The sequence below is a fragment of the Cryptomeria japonica genome, chromosome 10 (assembly GCF_030272615.1).
Source record: "Cryptomeria japonica chromosome 10, Sugi_1.0, whole genome shotgun sequence".
NCBI lineage: Eukaryota > Viridiplantae > Streptophyta > Pinopsida > Cupressales > Cupressaceae > Cryptomeria > Cryptomeria japonica.
Genome location: NC_081414.1, coordinates 829,937,776 through 829,960,302, shown reverse-complemented (window position 1 = coordinate 829,960,302; position 22,527 = coordinate 829,937,776). Strand labels below are relative to the sequence as shown.

Sequence of the window (22,527 nt, the reverse complement as noted above, 5' to 3'; positions counted from 1 at the left end):
TTTTTAAGCATCTAGTTTTGTAGATAGTTCATCCTTAGGGCATTAACTATGAGAGTTAAATCCCCTTCAATGATCACTTTTAATTTATTCATATTCAAATAAATTTGTAGTCGTAACAATTATGTTGGAAGCTCAACTTTGTTGCTTGTACCATGCTTGGGGCATTTGGATGCATTGTAAACAATTTTGCCTTCCTAATCATGAATTATACACTCTGCATTTGAGGGCCTAGGTTTTCCTTTTGAGGCCCCATCGAAATTCAATTTTACCTATCCTTGTTGAGGAGGTTCCTATTTCACTTTTGCCCTTCTCATATCCATCCCCTTTAATAGAGGACCTTGAAGCAACTTTTTAATCTCAAGCATTATCAAGTTTTTGCAATATATTATCATTACATTTAGGTTGGTTATATATGCATACATATTTGTTAGGTTCCATTTTCTACATTTACAATATAAAAAAATAAACAATTTTACTTATTTTAGAAAACCTACAAAAACCCTTGATTTTGGAAAATGAAATAAAGTGAAAGTAATTGGAAAAAGATAAATATTTGAAGTGTTGGATTGTGGTTAGTATAAAGGAAGGAGATCAAGTTAGATATTTGATAACATTGACACCTATTCTCTTGTTATGCATGGATATTTGTTCATGGGTTTGTAATGACCACCGTTATGAAAAAATAAAAGTTTTATTTTATCAAGAACATATATTTATTTTTAATAGATACATGTTTAGGTTTGAGCATTCATTCCCAAACAAATAATGGTCACCCTCAAAATGATGTTCCATTTTGCTTAGAAATTTCATTTCAATATTTTTTCTCCTTATATCTATCCCATCTGTTTGCTTTCATTCACCCTTAGAATCAAAATTTGGAAGCCAAAAAAGATTTAGAATGCATTCATAAATAAGATTAGTGATAATGGGTATGCATACTAGTTATTGTTGTTATTACAAATTAAGGATAGTTCAATAGTTTATGACCTATAATAGCAAGCACACCCCATGAATGTATTAAGGGGTACATATTTTACCAAATTTGTCAAGAGCACAATCCTCACCTTAGTCTTTACATGGTCAATAACCTTGTATGATCCCCACCTCATCCTTTATAGTGTCAAGAGCTTTGTGCTCAACAAAATTGATCTTTGATGAGCTCATGTACAACCATTCAACTTTACTAACCAATCGAAGACCCTTTGACAAATAAACCTAATTTTAAGACATATCATAAGAACAAAAATTAACTACATACTATTTATTAAAATAAATATCTCCTTTAAATATTAAAAATAAAAATAATAAAAAATAAATTATTTTTTTAATAGACAAAGAAAACAATTTGATTTTTTTTTTAACCAAATTGCTTTTAAATAAAAAATCCTCCAGGAAGAACCTAAATGTTAGGCGTTCCAAGTCTTAATGATATTCAACAGAAACGTTTTAATTTTCAAAATCGACCAATTCACACTTCTTAACCCGCTTACTTTTCTGGCTTCTGGCCATTGAAAGAGGAAAAAAAAGGGTCTCGTCCGTCTCGGAACTCAGTGAGAAAGGGAAGCAATGCCAAGTATACCAGCCATTGGGGAAGTCACAATCTGTGAAATTAATCGCGAGCTCTGTGAGGATTTTTACCCCCCTTTGTATTTTACAACACTTTTCTCTTTCAGTTTCATTATCAACATGCTTAATAATTATTTTTCTGATGTGGCACAGTTACTGCAAAGGATGACTCGGATTCACAGCCCACTGATGCTTATGGAAAGATTTTGGTAATTTATTTATCTTCATACATTTGCATATATTTTATTCAAATGCCCATTGCAGATTTTAAATTCTTTCCATTGTCGGATTTTTTGAAATGTTTTAAACGTATATATTCATTAAAGTACTCATTGCAGATAATTTTTTTCTGTTGTAATATTTATTAATATGTTTTGAATTTACCCATTGCAGGTGTTTTTGTTTTTATTACAAGAGCATATTATGTGTTCAATTTATTCAATTCAAACCACTATTGCGGATTTTCTTTAAAGTAATCAATGTTTATGATACATTTGTTTCATTCAAATACCATTGTAGATGTTGACGGTTTTTATTACAGGAGTTTTTTATATGTCTGGGTTTGTTAATGCTCTCATAATTCATCTTCCATGTTTTAATTAGAAGAACCATCATGTGGCGTTTTTGGTACTCTCACAAGTCATTTTTTATTGGTTTCTTGGTACTTTCATATTCTTATCACCATTGTTTTTGGATTGCTTTATCTTCACCAGTGAGTACATTTTTCAATATTTATTTTCATTCAGAGAATTCTCCTTGCTCGTTGGACAGCCATTTGTCTTGAGTTTGCTTTCATTTCTGGAGTGTTGAGGGTTTTTATTTTTAATTTAACAAATATAGTGAATTGGACGTGGAAAGATTTATTTTGTTTGCATTTATAATTTCTTATAGAGCATAGTGATCCGGAAGTGACATTTTCAGATGAGCTATATATATTTTCTGCACTGTTTTTCAAGTAACTTCGATTTTATTTTGTGATATATAGAAAAGATTTGTAAGCATGGCATGCCTGTTACCAAACAATGAACAATCTACATATTCTTTTTGATTTTGAACTTGTTAGGTTTAGGGAAGAAATGCAAATCCATGCTTATTATGATGCCCAAGTTCAAAGCTCAGCTGTTGAGAATTTCTCAACGACCTGTTTACTATACCTGATTGTGTGAGAAACCACCCCAGCACCAAAACTGATGAAATCCTAATAGTCTCTTTGTCTCATTTTGTATGTCCAGCAAGAGGATTCACCATACCCAGTTGGGTGTTGGCTCCAAGAATTGTCATCTGGCCCAAGGGTTGTTTATTGCATTGTTGTAGATATTTTCCTGTTTTTTAATTTATACGTTTGGGTGTGTTGGTACTCTCATAATCCATTTTCCATGTTTTAATTAGAAAAAACTTTGCTTCATGCTCTTATCACCATTGTTTTTGGATTGATTTATCTTCACCCTTAAATACATTTTTCAATATTTCTTTTCATTCAGAGAATTCTCTTAACAGGTTGGATAGCCATTTGTCTTGAGTTTGTTTTCATTCTTGGAGTGTTGAGGGTTTTTTATTTAGCAAATATAGTGAATTGGAAGTGAGAATTTATTTTGTTTGCATTTATAATTTTTTTAGAGCATGGTGATCCGAAAGTGGCATCTTCAGATGAGTAATATATATTTTTTTTCAATAATTTTCAAATAACTTATGCCCAATTAAAAAAAAATAAAAAAGTCGGCCAAGATTTATAATGAAAGCTCTTCACATAGTGTGATTTAGTGGCCTTTGGCCTTAATGGTTTACCTCATATTTCTTTTGACATCAATATATTTCCCTTCGATATCAATGACAACATTTTTTCAACAATCCGATGTACTAGACAGGTTGTTGAGAATTTCTCAACAGCTGAGCTTTGCACTTAGGCATCATAATAAGCATAGATTTGCATTTCTACCCTAACCCTCACAAACTCAAAATAAAAACACATAAGTTGACGTGGCATAAGTTGATGTGGCATATTGTCTGAGACCATGCCATTCATGTTTCTGTTCTCTCATGCATGAAGGAATGAGAGATAAGGCATAAATGAACACAAAGAAATGTAATGTAGGTTTTCAAATATTCAGAGCCAGAAGCCCTATCTAGCTTGAGGTTGTACCATACTTCGTGCCTAAAGTACTTCAAAGAAATTGATCTTGGTGCATACGTCATATTTCTGGAAAATAAGCAAATGCGGAGATCATTGGTATATGAATTTCTAACTTTCTGTTTTCGAATTCCAAGCTCAAAGATTGCCATACTAGCAGGTGCTTTCCCGAAAAGAGAAACACCTGACCTCAGCAGTTTACCATGCAAGTGTTTCCTATCATAGGAAATGGGGCCATTCCTGGAGTCAATTTATGAATTCACCCCTTCCCTGATGCAGGTGTGTAGTGAATAATCTGCTTCTGATTAAAGAATCGTGTGTATAGCATTGTATTGATGAGAGTCTAATTATACTAACCAAAACACATTTGAAAAGTTACAGTGAGTTTTAGGAATCTCATGCGGTGCTTTTTGGATTCCAATTTCTCTTATCTTCAAATCATAATCATGACTACTTTTTTAAATGTAAAATATGGTAGTATTTGGAGTCTGGACCATAGGTCAAAAACATGACAACCCAAAATTTTGACTTGGGCTTGGGACTTGGCATATAAAATAAATACAGAAAATAAACTTAAATAATTTATGAGGGGCACAAAAAATGAATATAGAGAACACATAAGTCTTTATTTAATAGTAGCATTAGTTTGATTTGGGATTGAATTGACAAACCAAAATTATAAGTGGAATTCAATTACTTGGAGTTGGAATTTAATCTGGAGACCAAAAACTGCTGAGGGGATAAAATGACGTTTTTGTAATTTGAGTCCAAATAAAAGGAAAAACTGTGTTTTTTCTTCTGAAGCAGCCATTTTGTATATTATTTTATTTTGCTATGTTTTTCCTTCTAAAACAAGAGCGGGGTTCGAAAGGCATCATCATTGATGGGTTATAAGGCAGGGTGGAGTTGTAGAGCCCCTGCTACCAGGCCCAAATAAGGCCTTTGAGGCCAGAGGGACTTTCATGATTTTTTCATTATATTATTGCTTTCAACCAACGGTGGTTAAATCCATTCAATCAGTTGACAATTGGTTCAGGCCATTGAGATCCAAGTCACTAAAGATGGAAATGACAAAAACACAAAAAACAGGGCTAATCAAGGATATGCAATTTTTTTGGGTGGTTGAGTCTGCAGAGAAAAATCATGAAAAACTTGCAAGTTTCAGGTGAGTCTGGAGAAATTGGTGTGTGAGTCTCTGGCAAGTTATTCACCAGGCAGAAAAACCTATGAGTTCAGTGAGTTGTTTCTGAGTATGCAATTTATCGTTTAGACACAACAATTACAACAATCCAATTATTTGTAGTGCTGCCAGAAAAGATTGTTTGTGACAATGATTGGATTTTTTTTGCAATGCAGTGTTGTAAATTACCACTGACATTTATCCTAACATAATGATTTGAGAATTTCAGTAATCTTAAGCTTATTATTTTTTAGGGCCCTTGGTATGAGTGAAGTAAACAATGTCATTAATTGTTTGTAAGATTACATCAGTAAGGGAGGGCTTTTGCATATTGACATGTTAGAATATCGCAATTGAAATAATTCATATTAAAGAAACATGGAAGCGGCTTGAAATATTTTTTCCTGTTACTTTCAAGATGGCTTCACATTTGTAATGCAACAATTTATGTATGCTATAATTTATACTTACGTTGATACCCTTGATTTCATAATAAAATAGAGCTGAGTACACATGTTACAGTCCTTATAAAAGATGTTTGATAAAACACAATGCAGGTAGCAAGTAAAACTATTAAATACTGTGAAGCATGTAGGGGTTTGTGATGTCTCTTTTTTCTAACATGCTTCTTGCAGGGTCTTGTTTTCCATCCAATTCATTTTCAGGTAGAAGAGGGTTTTAGCTGCGTCTCTGGAGCTCATTTTGATCAAGAACCAGACAGGAAAATTGCTGATGTGATACCGAGTGTAAGTGAGGACACAGATTCTGTACAGGAAGGAGGTATTCTTTCAAGGAAGTTTGCTGTGGTGAAAAATATCTTGGCTTATTCATTTGGACCCATATTTCACCCTTATGTTGTAAGTTATCTTGAACAACAGAATCTGTGTTGTGTTTTTTCTTGCAGTGCACTGTCATTGACTGACAAGCTATTCCTTGATAAAATCTGTGGGCCTGTCATGTTTGATATATATTAATGGTTTTTCATATAATCTTTACTAGAAGTAGAAATTCATGACACGTCTTCAAGGCCATAGTTACAATTCATCGTTGGGAAAAATGTATCTTAGCCCTTAAATACAATGGAAGGATTGATGGAATATTAGAAACAACTTTCAAATAAAACAGTATTGAGAGAAATGTTTTTACTAAGTAGCTTAGCTGAAGGAATAGCCAAGAGAGACAACTGAAGAATAACCAACCAAACAAATATTTCTGGTCTCTCTGTTTTATTGCATGATGTTTTTTCTTTTTTTGATCATTCAAGCATGGAATGGGGGTTCATTCCCTTTTACATTTAAAAATTAAAAGAAGACAAAGAGAGAATATGTAGTTTGCTTCCACCGTTAAGCAGAGGAGCTCAAAAAGAAAAACTGGATTTCATAAATGTCCGCCCAAGAACCCATCTTTTGTTTTTCAATCAAGATTCCAAAAACTTCTATCAGTACCTATGTCGATTACCACTTATCCTGCTTTCCTTTTTAGTATCCATGTAACTTGATTCTATTCATAAATACCAATGTCTGCTATAGTATCTGAACATTATATTATTTAGATAGAAGAAATGGCATATCTGAACATATAACAAGCTGACAAACCATTCTTGTCATCCCTTCAACTAGGTATGTTAATCCTTCGAGCTGCAACTCCTCCCAGCCTGCGTACTACTTAAAATCTTGTTGGAGCATTCATCTATCCCTTTGCGTCTGTTGAAGGTTATGTAGTAAATCTCTATGCCCTCCCATGTCGAGGGAGATGTATTTAGGATCAACTCCTCTTCATGCTGCATGGCATAGTTTGCCAATTAGTCTGCTCGCACATTGTCCTCTTTGTAGCAGTGTTTAATTTCAAATTTATAAAGGGAATCTATTATCTAATATGGGCCAGACCCCTATCAGTATATTGTTTACTTTCCAATTTGGAGAGAATAAACTCCTCCTTACCACATTGACAATCAAATATAGAATCCCCTTTGATTTCCATATCCCTTTTTCCATTTGCTACACAAATTTGAAGGCCTAGAAGCAACGCCTGAGTGTCTGCCTCATTGTTTATGCCAATCATTAACTTCTTAGATGCAGCACACACCATTCTCCTCTTGTCATCTCTAATGATACAACCTGGCCCAGATGATCCTGATTTCCCATTTGAGGCCCTGTTGAAGTTGAGTTTTAGGCCTTCTTGACATGGGAGAGTCCATATGATCATTTGATCTATCAGCATGAGGGGACTTTACTCCAATAACCTCATGTATGGGGGCAAACTTAGGACACTCCAAACTTTAAAAAAATTGCAGTCCCAAGAAGTGAAAATTCTGTTCTTCCTTGATTGCTCAATGATCCAAGCCATAACTGTTTCTCCACTTGCAATTTCCAACTTTGAGAGAAAGGTTTCATTCAGAAGAGATTGATTCAGAAAGACCCTTCTATTTCATTACTTTCAGATTTGCTAAATTGTCATTAAAGCTCTTGGTATTAAAATTCTTGACAAACAAATTTTTTATTGTATTACTTACAATCTTTAAAAGAAATCTAGAAGAGTGGGAGGAAATGGCCTAGATCAATCAATTCTTGCACATAACCATCTTGAGCATTTAATTGCAAAAGGACACTCCACAAACAAATGATTCACATCCTCCTACATTGATAGGTAGGGAACACATTTGGAGGGACCAATCATTCCTATTCTCTTCATTATTTTTCCTAGCAATATCCTATTGTGGAGAGTCGTCTAGGCAAATGCTTCTACCTTGGGAAGGTATGCCTTATTCCAGCACTTTATCGTTGTCCAATCATTTAAAGTAGTCAACATTGTAGCAGCTTTGTATCTTAATTTCATTGAATATTTGGCCTACTTGGAGCAAGTCCATCTTATCGTGTCTTCTTTGTCTCCAATAAATACCTTCATCTTGGACAATTTGGTTGCTCAAGGGCTTAGTTTAAAATTTGGCATCCCTAGTCCCATAAGCTCCTTCCATTTCCAAATTACCAACTTACTCTAAATGTGATAGCACATGTAGTCTCTGACCTTGAAGATCCATACCAAAGAGTTTTTCTCTTGCTTCCTCTAAATCTCCATAGTTCACCAATAGAGGAAATTCTTGGAGGGGTCTTTATTGTCCAGGTATTTTCTATGTAGGATTTTGCACCATTTGGTTTTCAACTTGGTGTATGTACCTGTTGTGACCATTTCACACATCGCCCCATCGCAAATGGGGACCCCCTCTTTTTTTGCTTTTTTCGCTCGCTTTTGCTTTCGTTTTTAGGGTTTTGTTAGTTAGTTAGTCGTCTGGATTTAGGGTCAAGCCTTAGGGTTTTAAATTCTGTCTTTTCAAGCCAAAATCCAGTCGTTTTTGAGAGCTTTTGAGCTTCCTTTTCTAGGATGCAAATTTTGAATGCAATGAATTCGCCAAAATGGTCTAATTTTTAATTGGAATGTTGATGCAGAGCTTAAATTTGTCTAAGTATTGAAAGTCAATGTGAATTTTGTCCGATTGAATATTTTGACCAAATTTTGACTTTTTTAATTTTTGATCCTGGACATTGGAATTGATTTGTTTTCGCCTCGTGAAGTGTCAAAATGTGAAAATCATGTTATTTTGGCCTGTAGGAGCAAAATCGCTCCTGTCCCTCAGTGAAGGACGGGAGCTCATTTTCAAATATCTCATCATCCCTGCAGAGTCCAGACAAATTTCAAGTTGGAAGTGATGGAGAACGGCGATATCTTTCCATTGAATATAAATTGAAGATTTTCATGAGCACAGAAATGCCTCCAGGAGGAAAATCGCTCCTGTCCCTCAGTGAAGGACCGGAGCTACAATTCAAATTTCGCCTTGTCCTTGCAAGATTTCGATGACTTAATGATTTGAGGACGTCCAAAGGAAGATGCTTTGCCAAATGAATATAATTTGAGATGCAAAAACGAAGGAGAATGACCTATATTGACCAAATCGCTCCTGTCCCTCTCCAAGGGACCAGGGCGAGGTACCTTGTAGCTCTCGTCCCTCTCCCAGGGACCAGAGCGATTTTCTTCATTATGCAAAATCCAGACAAAGGTCAAGGCAAGTTTACGTTCAAAAACAAAGGAAAACATGAGATAAATGCGTTGAATATAAATTGAAGATTTTTGGGACGTCCATAACAGTGTTAAATGCCTAGTTCGCTCCTGTCCCTCAGGAAGGGACCAGAGCGATTTTTGATATAATTGCTTTTCTTGCAAAGTTACAGATGATGTCAAGGCATGGACGAATAGAGTGAAGAGGGACGAGTCCGTTGAATATAAACTTGGAACCTGGCAAAGTAAGATAATGGCCACAAGGGAAGGATCGCTCCTGTCCCTCTCCAAGGGACCAGGGCGATACAATGGTGATGATACTTCCTACGCAAGTTCAAGGTCGTTCCTCCAAAGTTCAAGGTCGCCACAAGTCAAGATAAGGGTGGCGCTTAGTTATCAAAAGGTGGTGCGAATTTGAAGACCACACCGAATGCGAACTTGAAGATACATTAAGGCGAATTTGCTAAAGACTGGGAGGATTTGTTTGAGCGATTTGTCAAGGATAAATTTGAAGATCATTTAGGACCACGCCAAAGGCGATAATTGAAGATCACGTTCTCTCCAGAGGTGGCGAAGTCAATTTTGAGGAGATCATATTGAAGATTATTTTATACCTCAATTTTTGCCTAAGCGAATTTTGTTTTTGCATTCTAGAGTTAGCTCTCTATCGAGGTATGGCGATTTAATTATTATTGCTTTATTCATTCATCGTCATATTTCAAATTTTGAAATTTTGAAATTTTGAATCTCTTGGCTCAATCGTTGTTTTTTAGGAAATGATAACTCTAGAGACTTATCATGATGTTTCCTAAAAATTTATCTCTCTTATTTATGCTATTTATTGCAAAATCTAGTTCTTATAATGAAATGTTGTGTAGGTATGGCGACCCCGAAGGCGGGAGCATCCACCAGTCGCTCGGCTCTCATGAAAGAAGATCAGAAGACCGAAGAAGTGGAGACCAAGATCGTGTCAAAGTGGAGCAACATTGGAGATACAAACTTGGGGAACTTTAGCACGAAGAAGTTCCGAGAGGTCCCTTACATCGGCAAGCCATCACCTGTCGCCCGGAGAATAATAGAGAGTGGCATCATCAAGGCGGCCGGCTTTCCTCCAGCTATTCAGTGCCACGAGTTGATGATCGAGTGTGCCCGTCACTACAATCCACAGTCCAGGACAATTGTGTCCAATGAGGGAAACACTTTGGCATACCTTTCAGAGGAAGCCATAAGTGAGGCCTTCCATCTTCCAGAGCACAGGGACATGATATATAAGAGCATTGAAGGTGCCAGATCAGTGTACGATGATGATCCAGATGCTTGCCTAAGCATAATCAACAAGAACTGGCTACTCAAGAGTCGTCCCCGTCTAAGCAAGGTACCGAACACGCCACACAGGATTGATTTCCAGGAGGAGTATAAAGATTTGATTACCATGCTCAACAGAGTTACAGGAGCACCTCATGCCTTCTATTTTGAGAAATGGATGTTTTACTTCATCCAGGTGATTGTTCAAGGAAAGGGTACGATACATTGGGCTAGAATAATTAGCCATTGCTTAGACGTACAGTTGAGAAGACTCAGGGCTACTAAGTCCTTCCACATGAGTTCATACGTCATCTATGCCTTAATCAGGAGCGTTGAGTACGCTGGACTACCTCACAGAGGAGTGATTGGAAGAGGACCCGGCGAGGTCAGAGCTTGTGAATCCTATACCTACTTGCATCATCCACCAGGGAAGAACTACAAGTTAGTCAATGATACTTTCACGATGAACATCACAAGGACGTTGCAAGGAGGGATTCACAACAGATTATCTCAGGATGCCCAGGAGTTCATCAAGAGGTACGGTGCTTGGTTCATTCAGTTTCCCAAGTTCACTTACATTAGAGTGCATGGATGTCCTTTACCTCCATACATGTTGCCGAGGTACCCGACAGACAGAATTGTGTTACTTGAAGTAACAAGCCAGTTGGCAGCATATGTGAAGGCATTCAGACACAGACATCAGAATGGAGTTCAGGTACCTATTATTTTGGGTAATTCAGTTGAGGTATGTCCTAATGTCTTAGCCATGGATGACGCAGAGAAGGAGTTAGCTTTGTATTCTTTTTCATCTTTTGCTTGGAGGAATAGCTTTGATCCCCATGGACATTTAGAGGAGACGGTCGGTAGAAGATTTAGACATGAGCACCAAATTGAAGATTTTATGATGAACCTCCTAGATGATCTTGAAGTGAAACGTAAGATACATTCTAGATTGCCTTTGGATTTCATCAGGAAATGCAGGATTTACAGAGTGGCCGACCAAGCTCAGGACAATGGTAGGCACATCCAGTCTTCATATGATAGAGAAAGCAAAACAATAAGTTTGAATTGGAATGAGCCCGAGGTCGTGGATTTAGATGATTTGATGGCACCAGTCTTGTCTTGTACTCGCAGATGGGTAGACGTTCAGCATCAGAAGTTGAGAGAACAAGGCATAGCTATGTCTTTTACTTTGGAAGAAAAACCAGCCGAAGGTGGAGCCAGTGTTAGTGAAGGCAATCCTAATCCTAGGAATTCAGGTGAAGGTAACCTTCGATGTGCCAGTGAGGGCAATCTCCATTCGAGAGGTTCGAAGAGAAAGGAAAGATCAGAAAAGAAAGAGCCTTCCAAGAAAAAGTTAGGTGCCAACAAAGGTCAAACACCAGGTACTTCTTCCAGACCAGAAGATAGAACAGTTCGAGTGGAAGAGTCCATGGAGTCGATGGTACAAAATGACAGACAGGAGGAAGGACAGGCACAGCATGTTTCATCAGATGGATCTCTCCAAGACTATGATTTAGAAGAAGATAATGAAGTAACATCTCCTCCCAGACAAGAAGAAATAGTACATAAAGAAATTCAAGTTCAAGAGACAAGATCGAATATCCCAGATTGGTTGAAGGAAAGATTGACTAAGGTGATCGTAATTGAGGATGAGGACAGTGCAATTGATTTAGAGAGCCTTGTTGGACGTTCACATATGACAACAGAGAAGAAGAAGGCTACAAAGATGTCCAAGATGATTCGAGATGAGACTGGATCTAGAAAACTGCAGATAGCTACACCGGCAGCAGACAAATATGAGGGTGAGATCCTAGCAGAAGACTATCATATACAGACTATTGAGTTAGGACCATCCACAGCAGAGCAGGCTTTAGATGATGCCACCGACACATTTGAGGCATTGAAGGACAAGCTTAGAGAAGAAGTAGAAAAGAATAGAAAGCTTGAGAGAGAGGTCGGTGCATGGAGGACTTATTTCAGTCACATCAATGAACCTTTGGGACGTCAGGATCCGGTTAGATCACCAGTGCAGGCATTGCCCCTTCAATCGATCAATGAAGCAGAAAGATTCAGGAACCTGGTCCAGCGTACATGCAGTTGGATGGATAGATCTCATACAATGGCTATAGAATTTGTTACAAGGATGTCGAAGATCATTCATCAAGCTATCCAAGTTCTTGAGATAATCCACAGATTGATGGCAACAGTAGCTGCATTTGCCCATACCAAGGACGTTGTCATCCCTGTCTTGAAAATTATAAGACATACATCCAGAAGAATTTTAGCGCAAGAGAGGATCTTAGAAGGTGATTCTCACAGTTTGTTTCAGTGGTCAACCTTACTCCATATAAAGAGTGTTCTCTTCGAGGACATCAGTGTTAGATGTGGTCAAGTTGAGGAGGTGATCAATCCGATCCAGGACAGAGTATTTGAGGTACTTCGTACCATTCTTGGCAGAAGGATCGAGGTCGAGATAGATGTGGATATACAAGAATTTGAGGACAGAATCAAGATCATCTTTCGCAAGGACGCAGATGTTACAGATGAGCAGTATGATCAGATGTATGCTACCATGCTCCTGATTGATAGAACAAAGGAACTTGAACCTACTTGGGACGCAGCTCTTCTAGATGCATTTGATCAGGTCATCCACTTAGAAGAGAGTATCAAGAATCTTCCCGAGATTCCAATCACAGAAATCGAAGGAATCGTAACAAAATTCATTGCATATGCTAAGAAAGAGAATTGGAAAGGGAATAAGATTCTAGATGAAAGGTTGTTACAGATGACATGACATCTTGTTTCTCATTGGTTGATACCTCCTAGATTTTTGTGCCAAATTTAATATTTGGCTATGTATTTAATATTGTTCAGTAAAAAGGAGGTCATTTGTAACAAACCCTAATTAGGGTTTAGGTGTCATAATCTTGTCCATTGATTTATTTTCAATCTGGACCTTTCATTGTAACTGGGGATGCTATTTATACCCCCATTTTCCATTTCATTTGGTAATAGTATAATAGAGGAATAGAGTAATAGTCAATAGTTGATGTAAGAGAGATTAGAGTTAGAAGCAATTTTTATTTTGTAGCAAGATTGAGTCTTGAAGAGAGAAATTCAAGCAATTGTTGTATATGATGACTTGGAAATCAATAAAATATTGAAGTTATGGTGTTTTGTTGCAAATTTCTTGAGTTATCTTCATGGTTGTTGGATGTACTTGAATCACGCTCAATCAAGGTAGTTTGTTAATTTGAAAGACTAAGTGTGGGATTTGATATTTGGTAGGATTCGCAATCCAAACCACTAGCTTCTTGCTGATTGTAGGAACGCCTTGCGTGGTCGACTGGAGAACATTTTGAGTCCCTAACCTTCAAGCATTTTCGTATCTAGGATATGTACCTTCGTAGTAGTGTCCTTGGTCTTTGATGCATTGAACATCATTATCACCTTAGAAGATCGCACTAATTTCAATTGAGTTGTTATCTTATGGCAAAATTGAAGTTGGTTGAGTCTTGCCAAATCTCATTCATGCTAAGTCGTTCATAGGGTTAGGCTAGATTAGACTTCCTTAAACCCTATCTTTTGCTTTTTTTTTGAAAGTTCCTTTTAGTTTAGTAGAATCTTCGAGCCTTTGGAATCCGTAAGACGCCTTGGAGGAAACAGCAAATCACATCATACCATTAAAAAGCTTGTCCACACGTGGAGACCCTACTAAAAGAACCTTGGAGTCCATCTAACTGATCCTTTTTGCAGATCTTCAGCAGTTAGAGACTATTTTCTCAAGAGAGGATAAGATGCCTTTGGGTATTTTATTCTGTGTATGATTGTGTATAAAATACACGTCAACAGTACCCCAATTTTTTTTTTTCTTTTGCTGGTGCTATATTCTGTAGTTCTATCAATATCAAACTTCCCCCACATTGTCTTTGAGAGCAAAGATCTCTGAAGCTATTAGTGGATTCTCTCTCTTCTTTTGATCCTTAACGAAAACCTTCTTATTTGTTTCTCTAACTAAGTAATTGTTTGCATATGCGTTTTCAAACAATATATCAAGTAAATAGAGATATCTGCAACTACCAATTTCAGCTTTAAGATTCTCCTAATGTAGTAGGCAGAGATAAATATTAGTTAGCCGAAAGTATAAACTGTGTTAGAACTTAGAAGTTAGTTGGCTATTTGGTAAATAAAACTATGCTATGTTAATTGTGTTTATTTACCAATTAGCTGACTAACTTCTAACACAATTTATACTTTCTCTTAATTAATATTTATTTATAAACAAACTTGGCACACTCTGCCGACTACACCCAACGAGTTAGATCCATCTCCCTATCCATGCCAACATTTTGGATTTACAATTCTAAACTAAGGTTAGCCCATGTATTGTTGGATATTAGAGTTCTTGGAATGTGTTGTTGTCATTGATGTCAACATATTCCTGTGTTCTTGTGCTTCGATGTTGCAGAGAGTTGGTTTGGTTGGTATATTTTAGATATGCTAATGCGGATTTAAGGATTTAGAGATTAGGATCTTCAGTTGATTCAACATGGGTTTCAGTGCTCCGAAAGGTGATTTGATCAAGTTATGAGGTCCGATGTGATGATTGGTTTTTCTGTTGGTTCTATATTGCAGAGTTGTGATTTCTGGTTTGTATTGCTCCGGAATTGATTCATTATGTTGAGCGGATTTTGGAGTGTGTCTGGGACGTTCATATGTGTCCCCAGTTCGAGTGGTTCATGATTTGAAACTTCACAAGCATATCTTTTAGTTTGTCAGTAAGCTATGTTGGTGTTCTTGAGCTCAAGAAGGGAGATGATGATGACGATTCTAGTAATCCGAGTTGTTGTGGTGGAATTCACGTTGCTTGTTGATATTTTTCAATCGTGTTCTATTCGTGTTGCTAGTCCGCATTGATCATTGTGCGCGTTATTGATCATTTTCTTGGTCCGGTAGTATTCTTCATGTTATACGACCTTCTGGCCGACTCGATGATTCTTGCGTGTTGCGGATGATTTTGGCGAGATATTCGGTGGTGTTGCGTGCTTGAGGTTTTGATTTTGGTCCATGCTATGCCCTTGACCGACATTGTATTGGTCCACATATTGGTCTATGTAGCGTGTGATGTAATTTTGTAATTAGGTCATGAGTTGAGCCGACCTTGAAATTAAGGTTGATTTTTTGTTTAAATAAGAGTAATAATCATGTATGGTGTGTGTTTGTGTTCTTAGAGGGTGTTGTATGTGCAAACAAGCATTTGATCTTTCAGAAGAGTGATAAAGTGAAGAAGAGAGCTGCAGAGCAGACAGTGTGCTTAACTAGAACTATGATCAGGCATTTGAAGATGCTATTCTTTCAGTTCATGTAATCCAGATTGGTGTCCGATCTTTGTAAGGCAGTGAGCCTTCCTTTCTTTCTTCAGGGGTTGTAGCCCTCTCTTGTATTTGAGCAGTGAGCTCTAGGCAGTGTGCTTGAATGCATGTGCATTCCCCATTGTAATATTTACATAGACTACTGCAGAGTATCATCATATTGTGGGTAGGCTCCCACTGTGGTTTTTCCCTTAATCGGGTTTTCCATGTCAAAATCTGTGTGTTATGTGTATTGCTGTTGTGGTGTTTATCTTTGTTCTTGCTATTAATGATCAGATTTGCAGTTATGGTTAATTTGTTTAAGTTTGGTAAAAATTGATTCACCCCCCCCTCTCAGTTTTCCTTCGTTGTTGTTGCCAACATGTATATGGTCTAGCAGCTCCTTGAAAAAGAGTTACCTTGAGGGATTTACTCAAGTGTTAATAATGTTGAATCCCATAATGTTACCATGCACCATTGCACTTGGCTTGTTATGTTGAAAAATAAGATGTTCAGCTTCTCCAGATGAACAATCTGACCCAAGGTTGTGCCATATCTTCCCAGACTTTCTTTAGTTACTTATGCTTCCTCATAATAGGGTGTACCATATAAGATCATATTGTTTGCAAATTGTTTTTTGTATTTATTACCAGATTCATTCCTTCAATTATTTGAATCACTTGTCATCTTTCTACTGTTTATACCTCTCGGATGTGTTAATGCATTAGTAGCTTCTGCAAGATAAGACTTTCCTAACTCGTTACTCTCCTCTATTCTGTTTTGGTTTACTCATCTATGCTATTAGATTATCTGATTTATGCTTTCCGAACTGAATATGTTTATCAGACTGTAACATTGATCATGATTATGATATTGACATTGGAAAAAGATGGATTAGATCGACGACTTGCTTAACATAGTTAAGCGTCGATCTAAATGCTATCGAATTAATACCCCGATAGCATATTAATGTCGATTCATTTATGAATCGGCATTATTATACTATCGGGGTATTAATTCGATAGCATATGTAATGCTATTAGTTATCGGGCTTGTTTGCTTTGATACCGATTCATTATCGGGTGTGTTTATATCGATCTGTTATCATTTACAATGGCACCGATTAGTTATCATAGACACCGAGTGGATCGGTTGACATTTGTAAGAGTCACGACCAAGTGACATCTTGGTCGGACATGTCTAAAAGACATGTCCGATCAAGGTGCCACTTGATTGTGACTACCTTGCTATATATGCATCATTCAAAAGAAAGGGGATGACATTGAAATCGATACATGTTCATCCTCCATACCTGCAGCAAAAGAAAGACAACAATATTATTGTCATAGTCATAATACCAAAATCTTAAATACACCATCCTGCATATAACTTGTTCATTAAATTGGAAATTGCAATAACATTTACAGGATGGACCTCACCAAGGCCTCGAGCAAAATGACAAACAAAAATGGGGAATTTGGATTACATTCCTTGAGGCCTCGAGTGGGCTTGAAAAAGCTTGTAGGGCTTCCATTTTACTAAAATTGAGAATCTAGTGTTAGATATGTAGTTGAAAGGCCACTTTCCCCAATCAATGTCAAAACCAAGATTTTCAGGAATCTTTGTAAAGAATCTCCAGTCAACTTGATCATAAGCTTATATCAAGCTTGAGAATCATGCTACGTGTTCTTGCAGTGGTTGAATGTATTATTTGATGAGAATGATATACCATTTTTGATAGCTTTGCTAGGGATGAAATGGCTTTGCTCTTTTGAGATTATCACCTTAAGTAGCTCCTTCAATTTGTTGGCCATGGATTTTAAAATTATTTTATTTATTGTATTGCATAGAGATGCCGATAATCTGCAAAAGAGGTAGGGTCTGGTTGTTTTGGAATTGATGCTCTAAATGTGGTTTAAAAATTCTTGAGCATGTTTTTGTGTATTTGTGATTCCTCTATTGTTGCAGGACCATCCCTAGCACTTTTGGTAGAAAGCTGCTGGAAATGCATCAGGACTTTGGGCCTCATTAGGGTGTTGTTGAGACTAAGCAGATTTTATTTCTTTTTATGAGAAAGGCTTCATTAACATATGGTTTATTTCTTTAGTAACTAATTGTGGAATGTTTCTAAGCATTAATTCTCGATTCCTTAGATTCCATGTATCCATATTTTTTTTGATCGATAAACTACAGCTGTTTCGGGCTGCACCTTGATATTGATTCAAAAGTAGAGGTTACATCCAGATTCAGTGTTCAAGTATGCCCCTCTCTGCTAACATCTGCCCATACTAACCCCTAATTACATTATAAATTTCATGCATCCATATTGCAAAAGAGATCTTTACAAAAATGAATGGTTTTTTTGATTGATTTCAATGGGATTTGACAATATTCTTTCATCCTTGGCTCTTATGGAAGAGATTTTGTTCAATGTTCTTGTTGGTTTTTTTGAATTGTGATTATTTTTGTATATCTATTCCCCTCTGAGCCAAGCTTCTCTTAATTTTGTCTCCAGTAAATCTCCTCTTTGGCCAAAATTTTAGATTGAATGGCCAACAATGTTTCTCTATCCATCTTTTGAGCAAGGAATTTCCTATAGCTTCTAGTTCAGCCTCTACCTTATAATTTGTTAGCAAGAAAATGGGGGAACACAAACCAACGTAATGAGTCCCAAGTAATTTATATGTTGTATTTATACCCCCGACTTAGTGGTACAAGGGATAAGAAGCTAACTTAGACAGTCAATACACTAGTTAGCAGATTGAAATATAAACAGAAAACTAATTACCTTCTATCATAACACAAATCCATATATATTTATGTATAAAATAATGATTCTCCATCATGTACATATGTTGTGTGATTTATCCCTATTACAATAGCCAATATCTAATATTCTTTCCTTTGTTCCTTATATCTCTCTCTGCCATTCCTACTTCTTGACTGTTACATTATATCTTGTCTTATACAAATTTCTATTTGATGGGACGTGTCCCTTATATTCTACTACTTCCTGGAGGGTGTCTCTTCCGCTAGGAGCTCCAAAACTCATTTGCGGTAGGATTGTGTTGCTATTTTGGCTTTGGTTGATCCCCTACTAACATCATCCTCCCTTTCAAAACTTTCTCTTGTTCTCAAGACAACTTTATGCTGGAAGAATTGATTTGTATATTTCCTTAAGATTAGCACTATTGCTATCCCAATGTACCTTAGCGTGTTGAAAGAGCTGATTTTGGACATTAATTTGTTAAGTAGGCGTTTTGCTTTTGGTAGTGTGGTGGGGATTTGGATTTGTTTGGCCAATTTATGTGCATCCTTCAATAGCTTGGTCATATGTGCCTCCTTGAGATTGACAACCTCCTTGAGTTGTTGAAATTTGTGCCTTGTCTGCTCTCTTTGATCTTGTAGCTACTGGAATTGTGCATGTAATCCTTCCATTTGTGCTCTTCTTCGCCCATCTGCGTTTGTCATTACATCATAAGAAGTTGCCACTTGAAGGATATGTAGTTCAATGTAATCAATCTGCCCTTTGATCTTTGCTCTAATTGTAGGCCATTGGAGGCAAAATTGGTATAAGGCATTGATATCACTTTCTGTATTCTTCAATGTATTGATGTGTGCCTCTTATGCAAAGTGGGTATTCACACATTTCTTCCTCTCCTCATCCATTTTTTAGCCTTTTGTAGCTCTCAATGATGTTCTGTGTTCTGTTGGCTTTCATCTACCAATAGTTCAACTTGTGCCACAAGGGGATGAGACTTCACCCCTTGTACTTGAGGGTACTTATTTTGGATGTCTTTAACAATGTCTTCTAGTTGCTTGATATTGTCTATGTGTTACTTCAAGATGTCTGCCCGTGCTATTTGGTGGAGAAGATTACCCAGTTGAAACTTTTGTAGAGGGGAAATGCTAGATAGGTCAACCTGGGAATCAACTAGTGGTAGTTGGAGTAGCTGGAGAGTGGCCACTGGTTGGAGTTGTTTTTGTTTAGCTAGGAAGTCCTTAATGGATTGCATAGGAGATGTGGTGGAGGAGGATGGTTTGTCAAAGGAATGCGGTGGATAAGTTACTTGTTGACCTATGGATGGGTTTGTTTTGATGGAGGGGGAAGATGATACCTCTTCCTATTTTCCTTCATCCTCACAAATTTCTATGTATACTTTCTTTGTAGCCTTCTCGATTTCTTCTTGTATTTGTTTTGTTATCCTTGACTTTTTGAGCATTAATCTATCTAGCATTTGCTTTGAAAGGAGCTCTTTGGTCTATATCAGAGCCAATTTATCTTTTTGGGCCTTATTAGTCAAGGTGACTGCTTCTGCAATAGCTGCCTCTTTTAGTTTTTCTTCTTCCCGTGCATCTTATTTCCACTTTTGTCTAAATATGGCAGCTAGTGGGGCTTGGAACTGGTCAATTAGATCTTTCGATGTGATATTGGAGGGCACCATGTATTTGATGAGTGTTGCTTCTGCTATTTCTTGATTGGGTGCACCCATCTCCTCATATACGTGGAAAGTATGTTCTAAGACTTCTTTTTTGAATCACCCACTATATAATGTATCCTCATCCATAAGCACCTCCTGTTGTTCTCTTGTTGGTGACTCTTCTTCCTTGCTTTCTTCCTTTGAAGGGAAGGCGTACTTTTGTCCTTTTTATTTCTTCCTTCTTTGCTTTTTCTGCACACTCATTTGAAGGATTGCCTCTAAGGCTTTCTCTATCGAATACTTTGCTTGTGGTGGAGTAGTTGGCAATTTCCTCTTTGCTTTCCTTTTGCTACCTTTAGATTGTGTTGATGTCATCAGGGATGCCCCTACTTGAATTTGTTCTGATCTCTGCGAAGTAGTTGTATTTTGCTCCTCAGATTTGGCCTAGGTATATCACATTTCTCTTGGTTCTTGTGTATATGTTCCTCTAATTTCTTTTTAGCTAGGTTGCCCATATATTCTTGATATATTGTAAACTTTTTTGCTTGAGGATCTTTGGGGATTTTGAGTAGTGTGGCTGCACAGGAGTTTATTTTTGCATTAGAGACCTCATATGGCAACTTGGAGATCTTGGATTTTCTTGGCTCAATCACCTCCATGAAAGTATAATCTTTATCAACTAAAAATATCATCTTTGATATACTTGTGAACTACATTATAGAGATGCGTTCTCTATCTTGTAGTTTTTTCTAGAGGGATTTGGAAAAACCCCAATAGGTGGTTGTAAAAGAAGTGGCATCTTGAAAATGCTTTAGATGATCTTGGATTTGTGTGGACCGACCTAGTATTGCCCCAAACTTTACTCGCAAGTGTTAGAAGTTTGTTCATGAAGTAAACTGCAAGGTAGATAATTAGGGTGCCATACCTAAACTAGTATTGTGTTTGTTTGGTGCATTCTAAATTCTCCATCAGCTTTTGCTGCAACTCCTCATAGAGATCAATATCTTTACCTTCAACCACAATTTGATATCTTGCATGAATGGAAGCCGCAATAGCAGATTCTTTTCTGTTTGTGTAGTAGACCTTGTAGGTTATGTCCATGGTGGCACACTTGACTGCAGGGTTTGTGATTTTCGTAATGTCTAAGCCTCGACCATCATATGTTGTCCTTGTTAGATTTGTGATCTTTGAATTTTTGATTGGCGTTTTGGGTAGAACCTTTCCTTGTGCACATAGAATAATCATTGCTTGTATGGATTCTTTAGAACTTATCTTGAATACGGTTGTCTTGTGGAATCTAGTTCTGTGTCCCCGATTGTATTATGGTTAGTCGTAGGGCTTCAAAATTTCGTGTGGTCTATCTTTGTTAATGACACATAGATATACCTTCTAATATCTTCTAGGAACATAACATTTGCGAGCACTTTAGAGAATGCTTCGTATAGGTTTGCTTCCATCGCCTTGTATGGGAACTTCTTGTATTTGGGCCGAAGCTTTCAAGAGATGTCTATGAGAGTAGGGGAAGTCATTTCTTGGATATGCAAGAAGATGCACTTGGTAGGGTTTTTAGCTGAGAAGTTCTAGTTGCATGGGAGTAAGGGTGAGTTTAGTGATAGTGTCTTCTCTTATTTATAGAACTTAGTTGGGTAGGGGTATTGAATGTTGTAGTCATTTTTTTATCGTCTTGAGTCTATTTGCCTGTTACTTTTCTTATGTGGTGGGTAAGATTATCATATACTTATGATACTCTTATTATACAATGTAATGTCCCCAAAGTTGGACATTACATCGCTAGTATTCCTCAATTTTGTGAAGTCTCTAAAAGAGACAAAATTGCAAAAATGATAATCAAATAAAGAATATTATATACCCTTGTTGATCATATTGGCAAAGTTGATGGAAGAAAGGAACGACAAAGACAAAGAAAGATTAGCAGTTACTCATTCACGGATCCTACATGTGGAGAGCATAGACAACGATATTGTTAGTCTGTAGGCAAGCTTCTGGAAATGATTGTGTGCGAGTTTTTGATCGACATTTCGGATCACACTCCGTGATCCATCATCAGGATGAATGAGAGCACAAGAAGCAAAAAATGATCGTTTGCAGTCTAGGATGATATTGTTAGTATCAACTCCTTATAAAGACAAGGGTCAACATCCCCACAATACGAAGATGCACCAGATATAACCGTAAGGGTACCACTTGTTAATGCATGATAGCCTCGGTAAGATAAATGATTGAATGAGAGATAAATGAAGTCTCTCATTCAAACATTTATTATCGTGAGGGGGCATGATCAAGTGATGTCTTGATCGGCCATGTCCAAAAGACATGGCCGGTCAAGGCATCGCTTGACCGTACCCAGCCCACTACATATACCAAATGAAATGTGTGAGAATGGACATTGAAATAAAATGCTCCTCCTCTCCTGCAACATAAAAGAAGACAATCAGATTTATACAACAATTCAGTGATAGATAATACATAGAACAAGATAGATTTTAATTCTGATCCACAAAA

The 22,527-nt window shown here is 37.0% G+C and overlaps 1 protein-coding gene across 2 annotated transcripts in view; it reads left to right on the top strand.

Annotated features, from left to right (window-relative positions):
* Positions 1-1,434: 1,434 nt before the first annotated feature.
* LOC131076898 (aladin) overlaps positions 1,435-22,527 on the top strand; it is a 79,311-nt gene continuing 58,218 nt past the window's right edge. The window contains exons 1-3 of one of the 2 annotated variants that reach the window (XM_058014244.2): positions 1,436-1,624; positions 1,720-1,775; positions 5,510-5,731. In XM_058014244.2, coding sequence (XP_057870227.2) covers positions 1,567-1,624; positions 1,720-1,775; positions 5,510-5,731 — 336 coding nt within the window. In that variant the 5' untranslated portion in view covers positions 1,436-1,566. Of the gene's footprint in view, positions 1,625-1,719; positions 1,776-5,509; positions 5,732-22,527 lie in introns of both variants that reach the window. The other variant, XM_058014245.2, reaches the window with a different exon arrangement.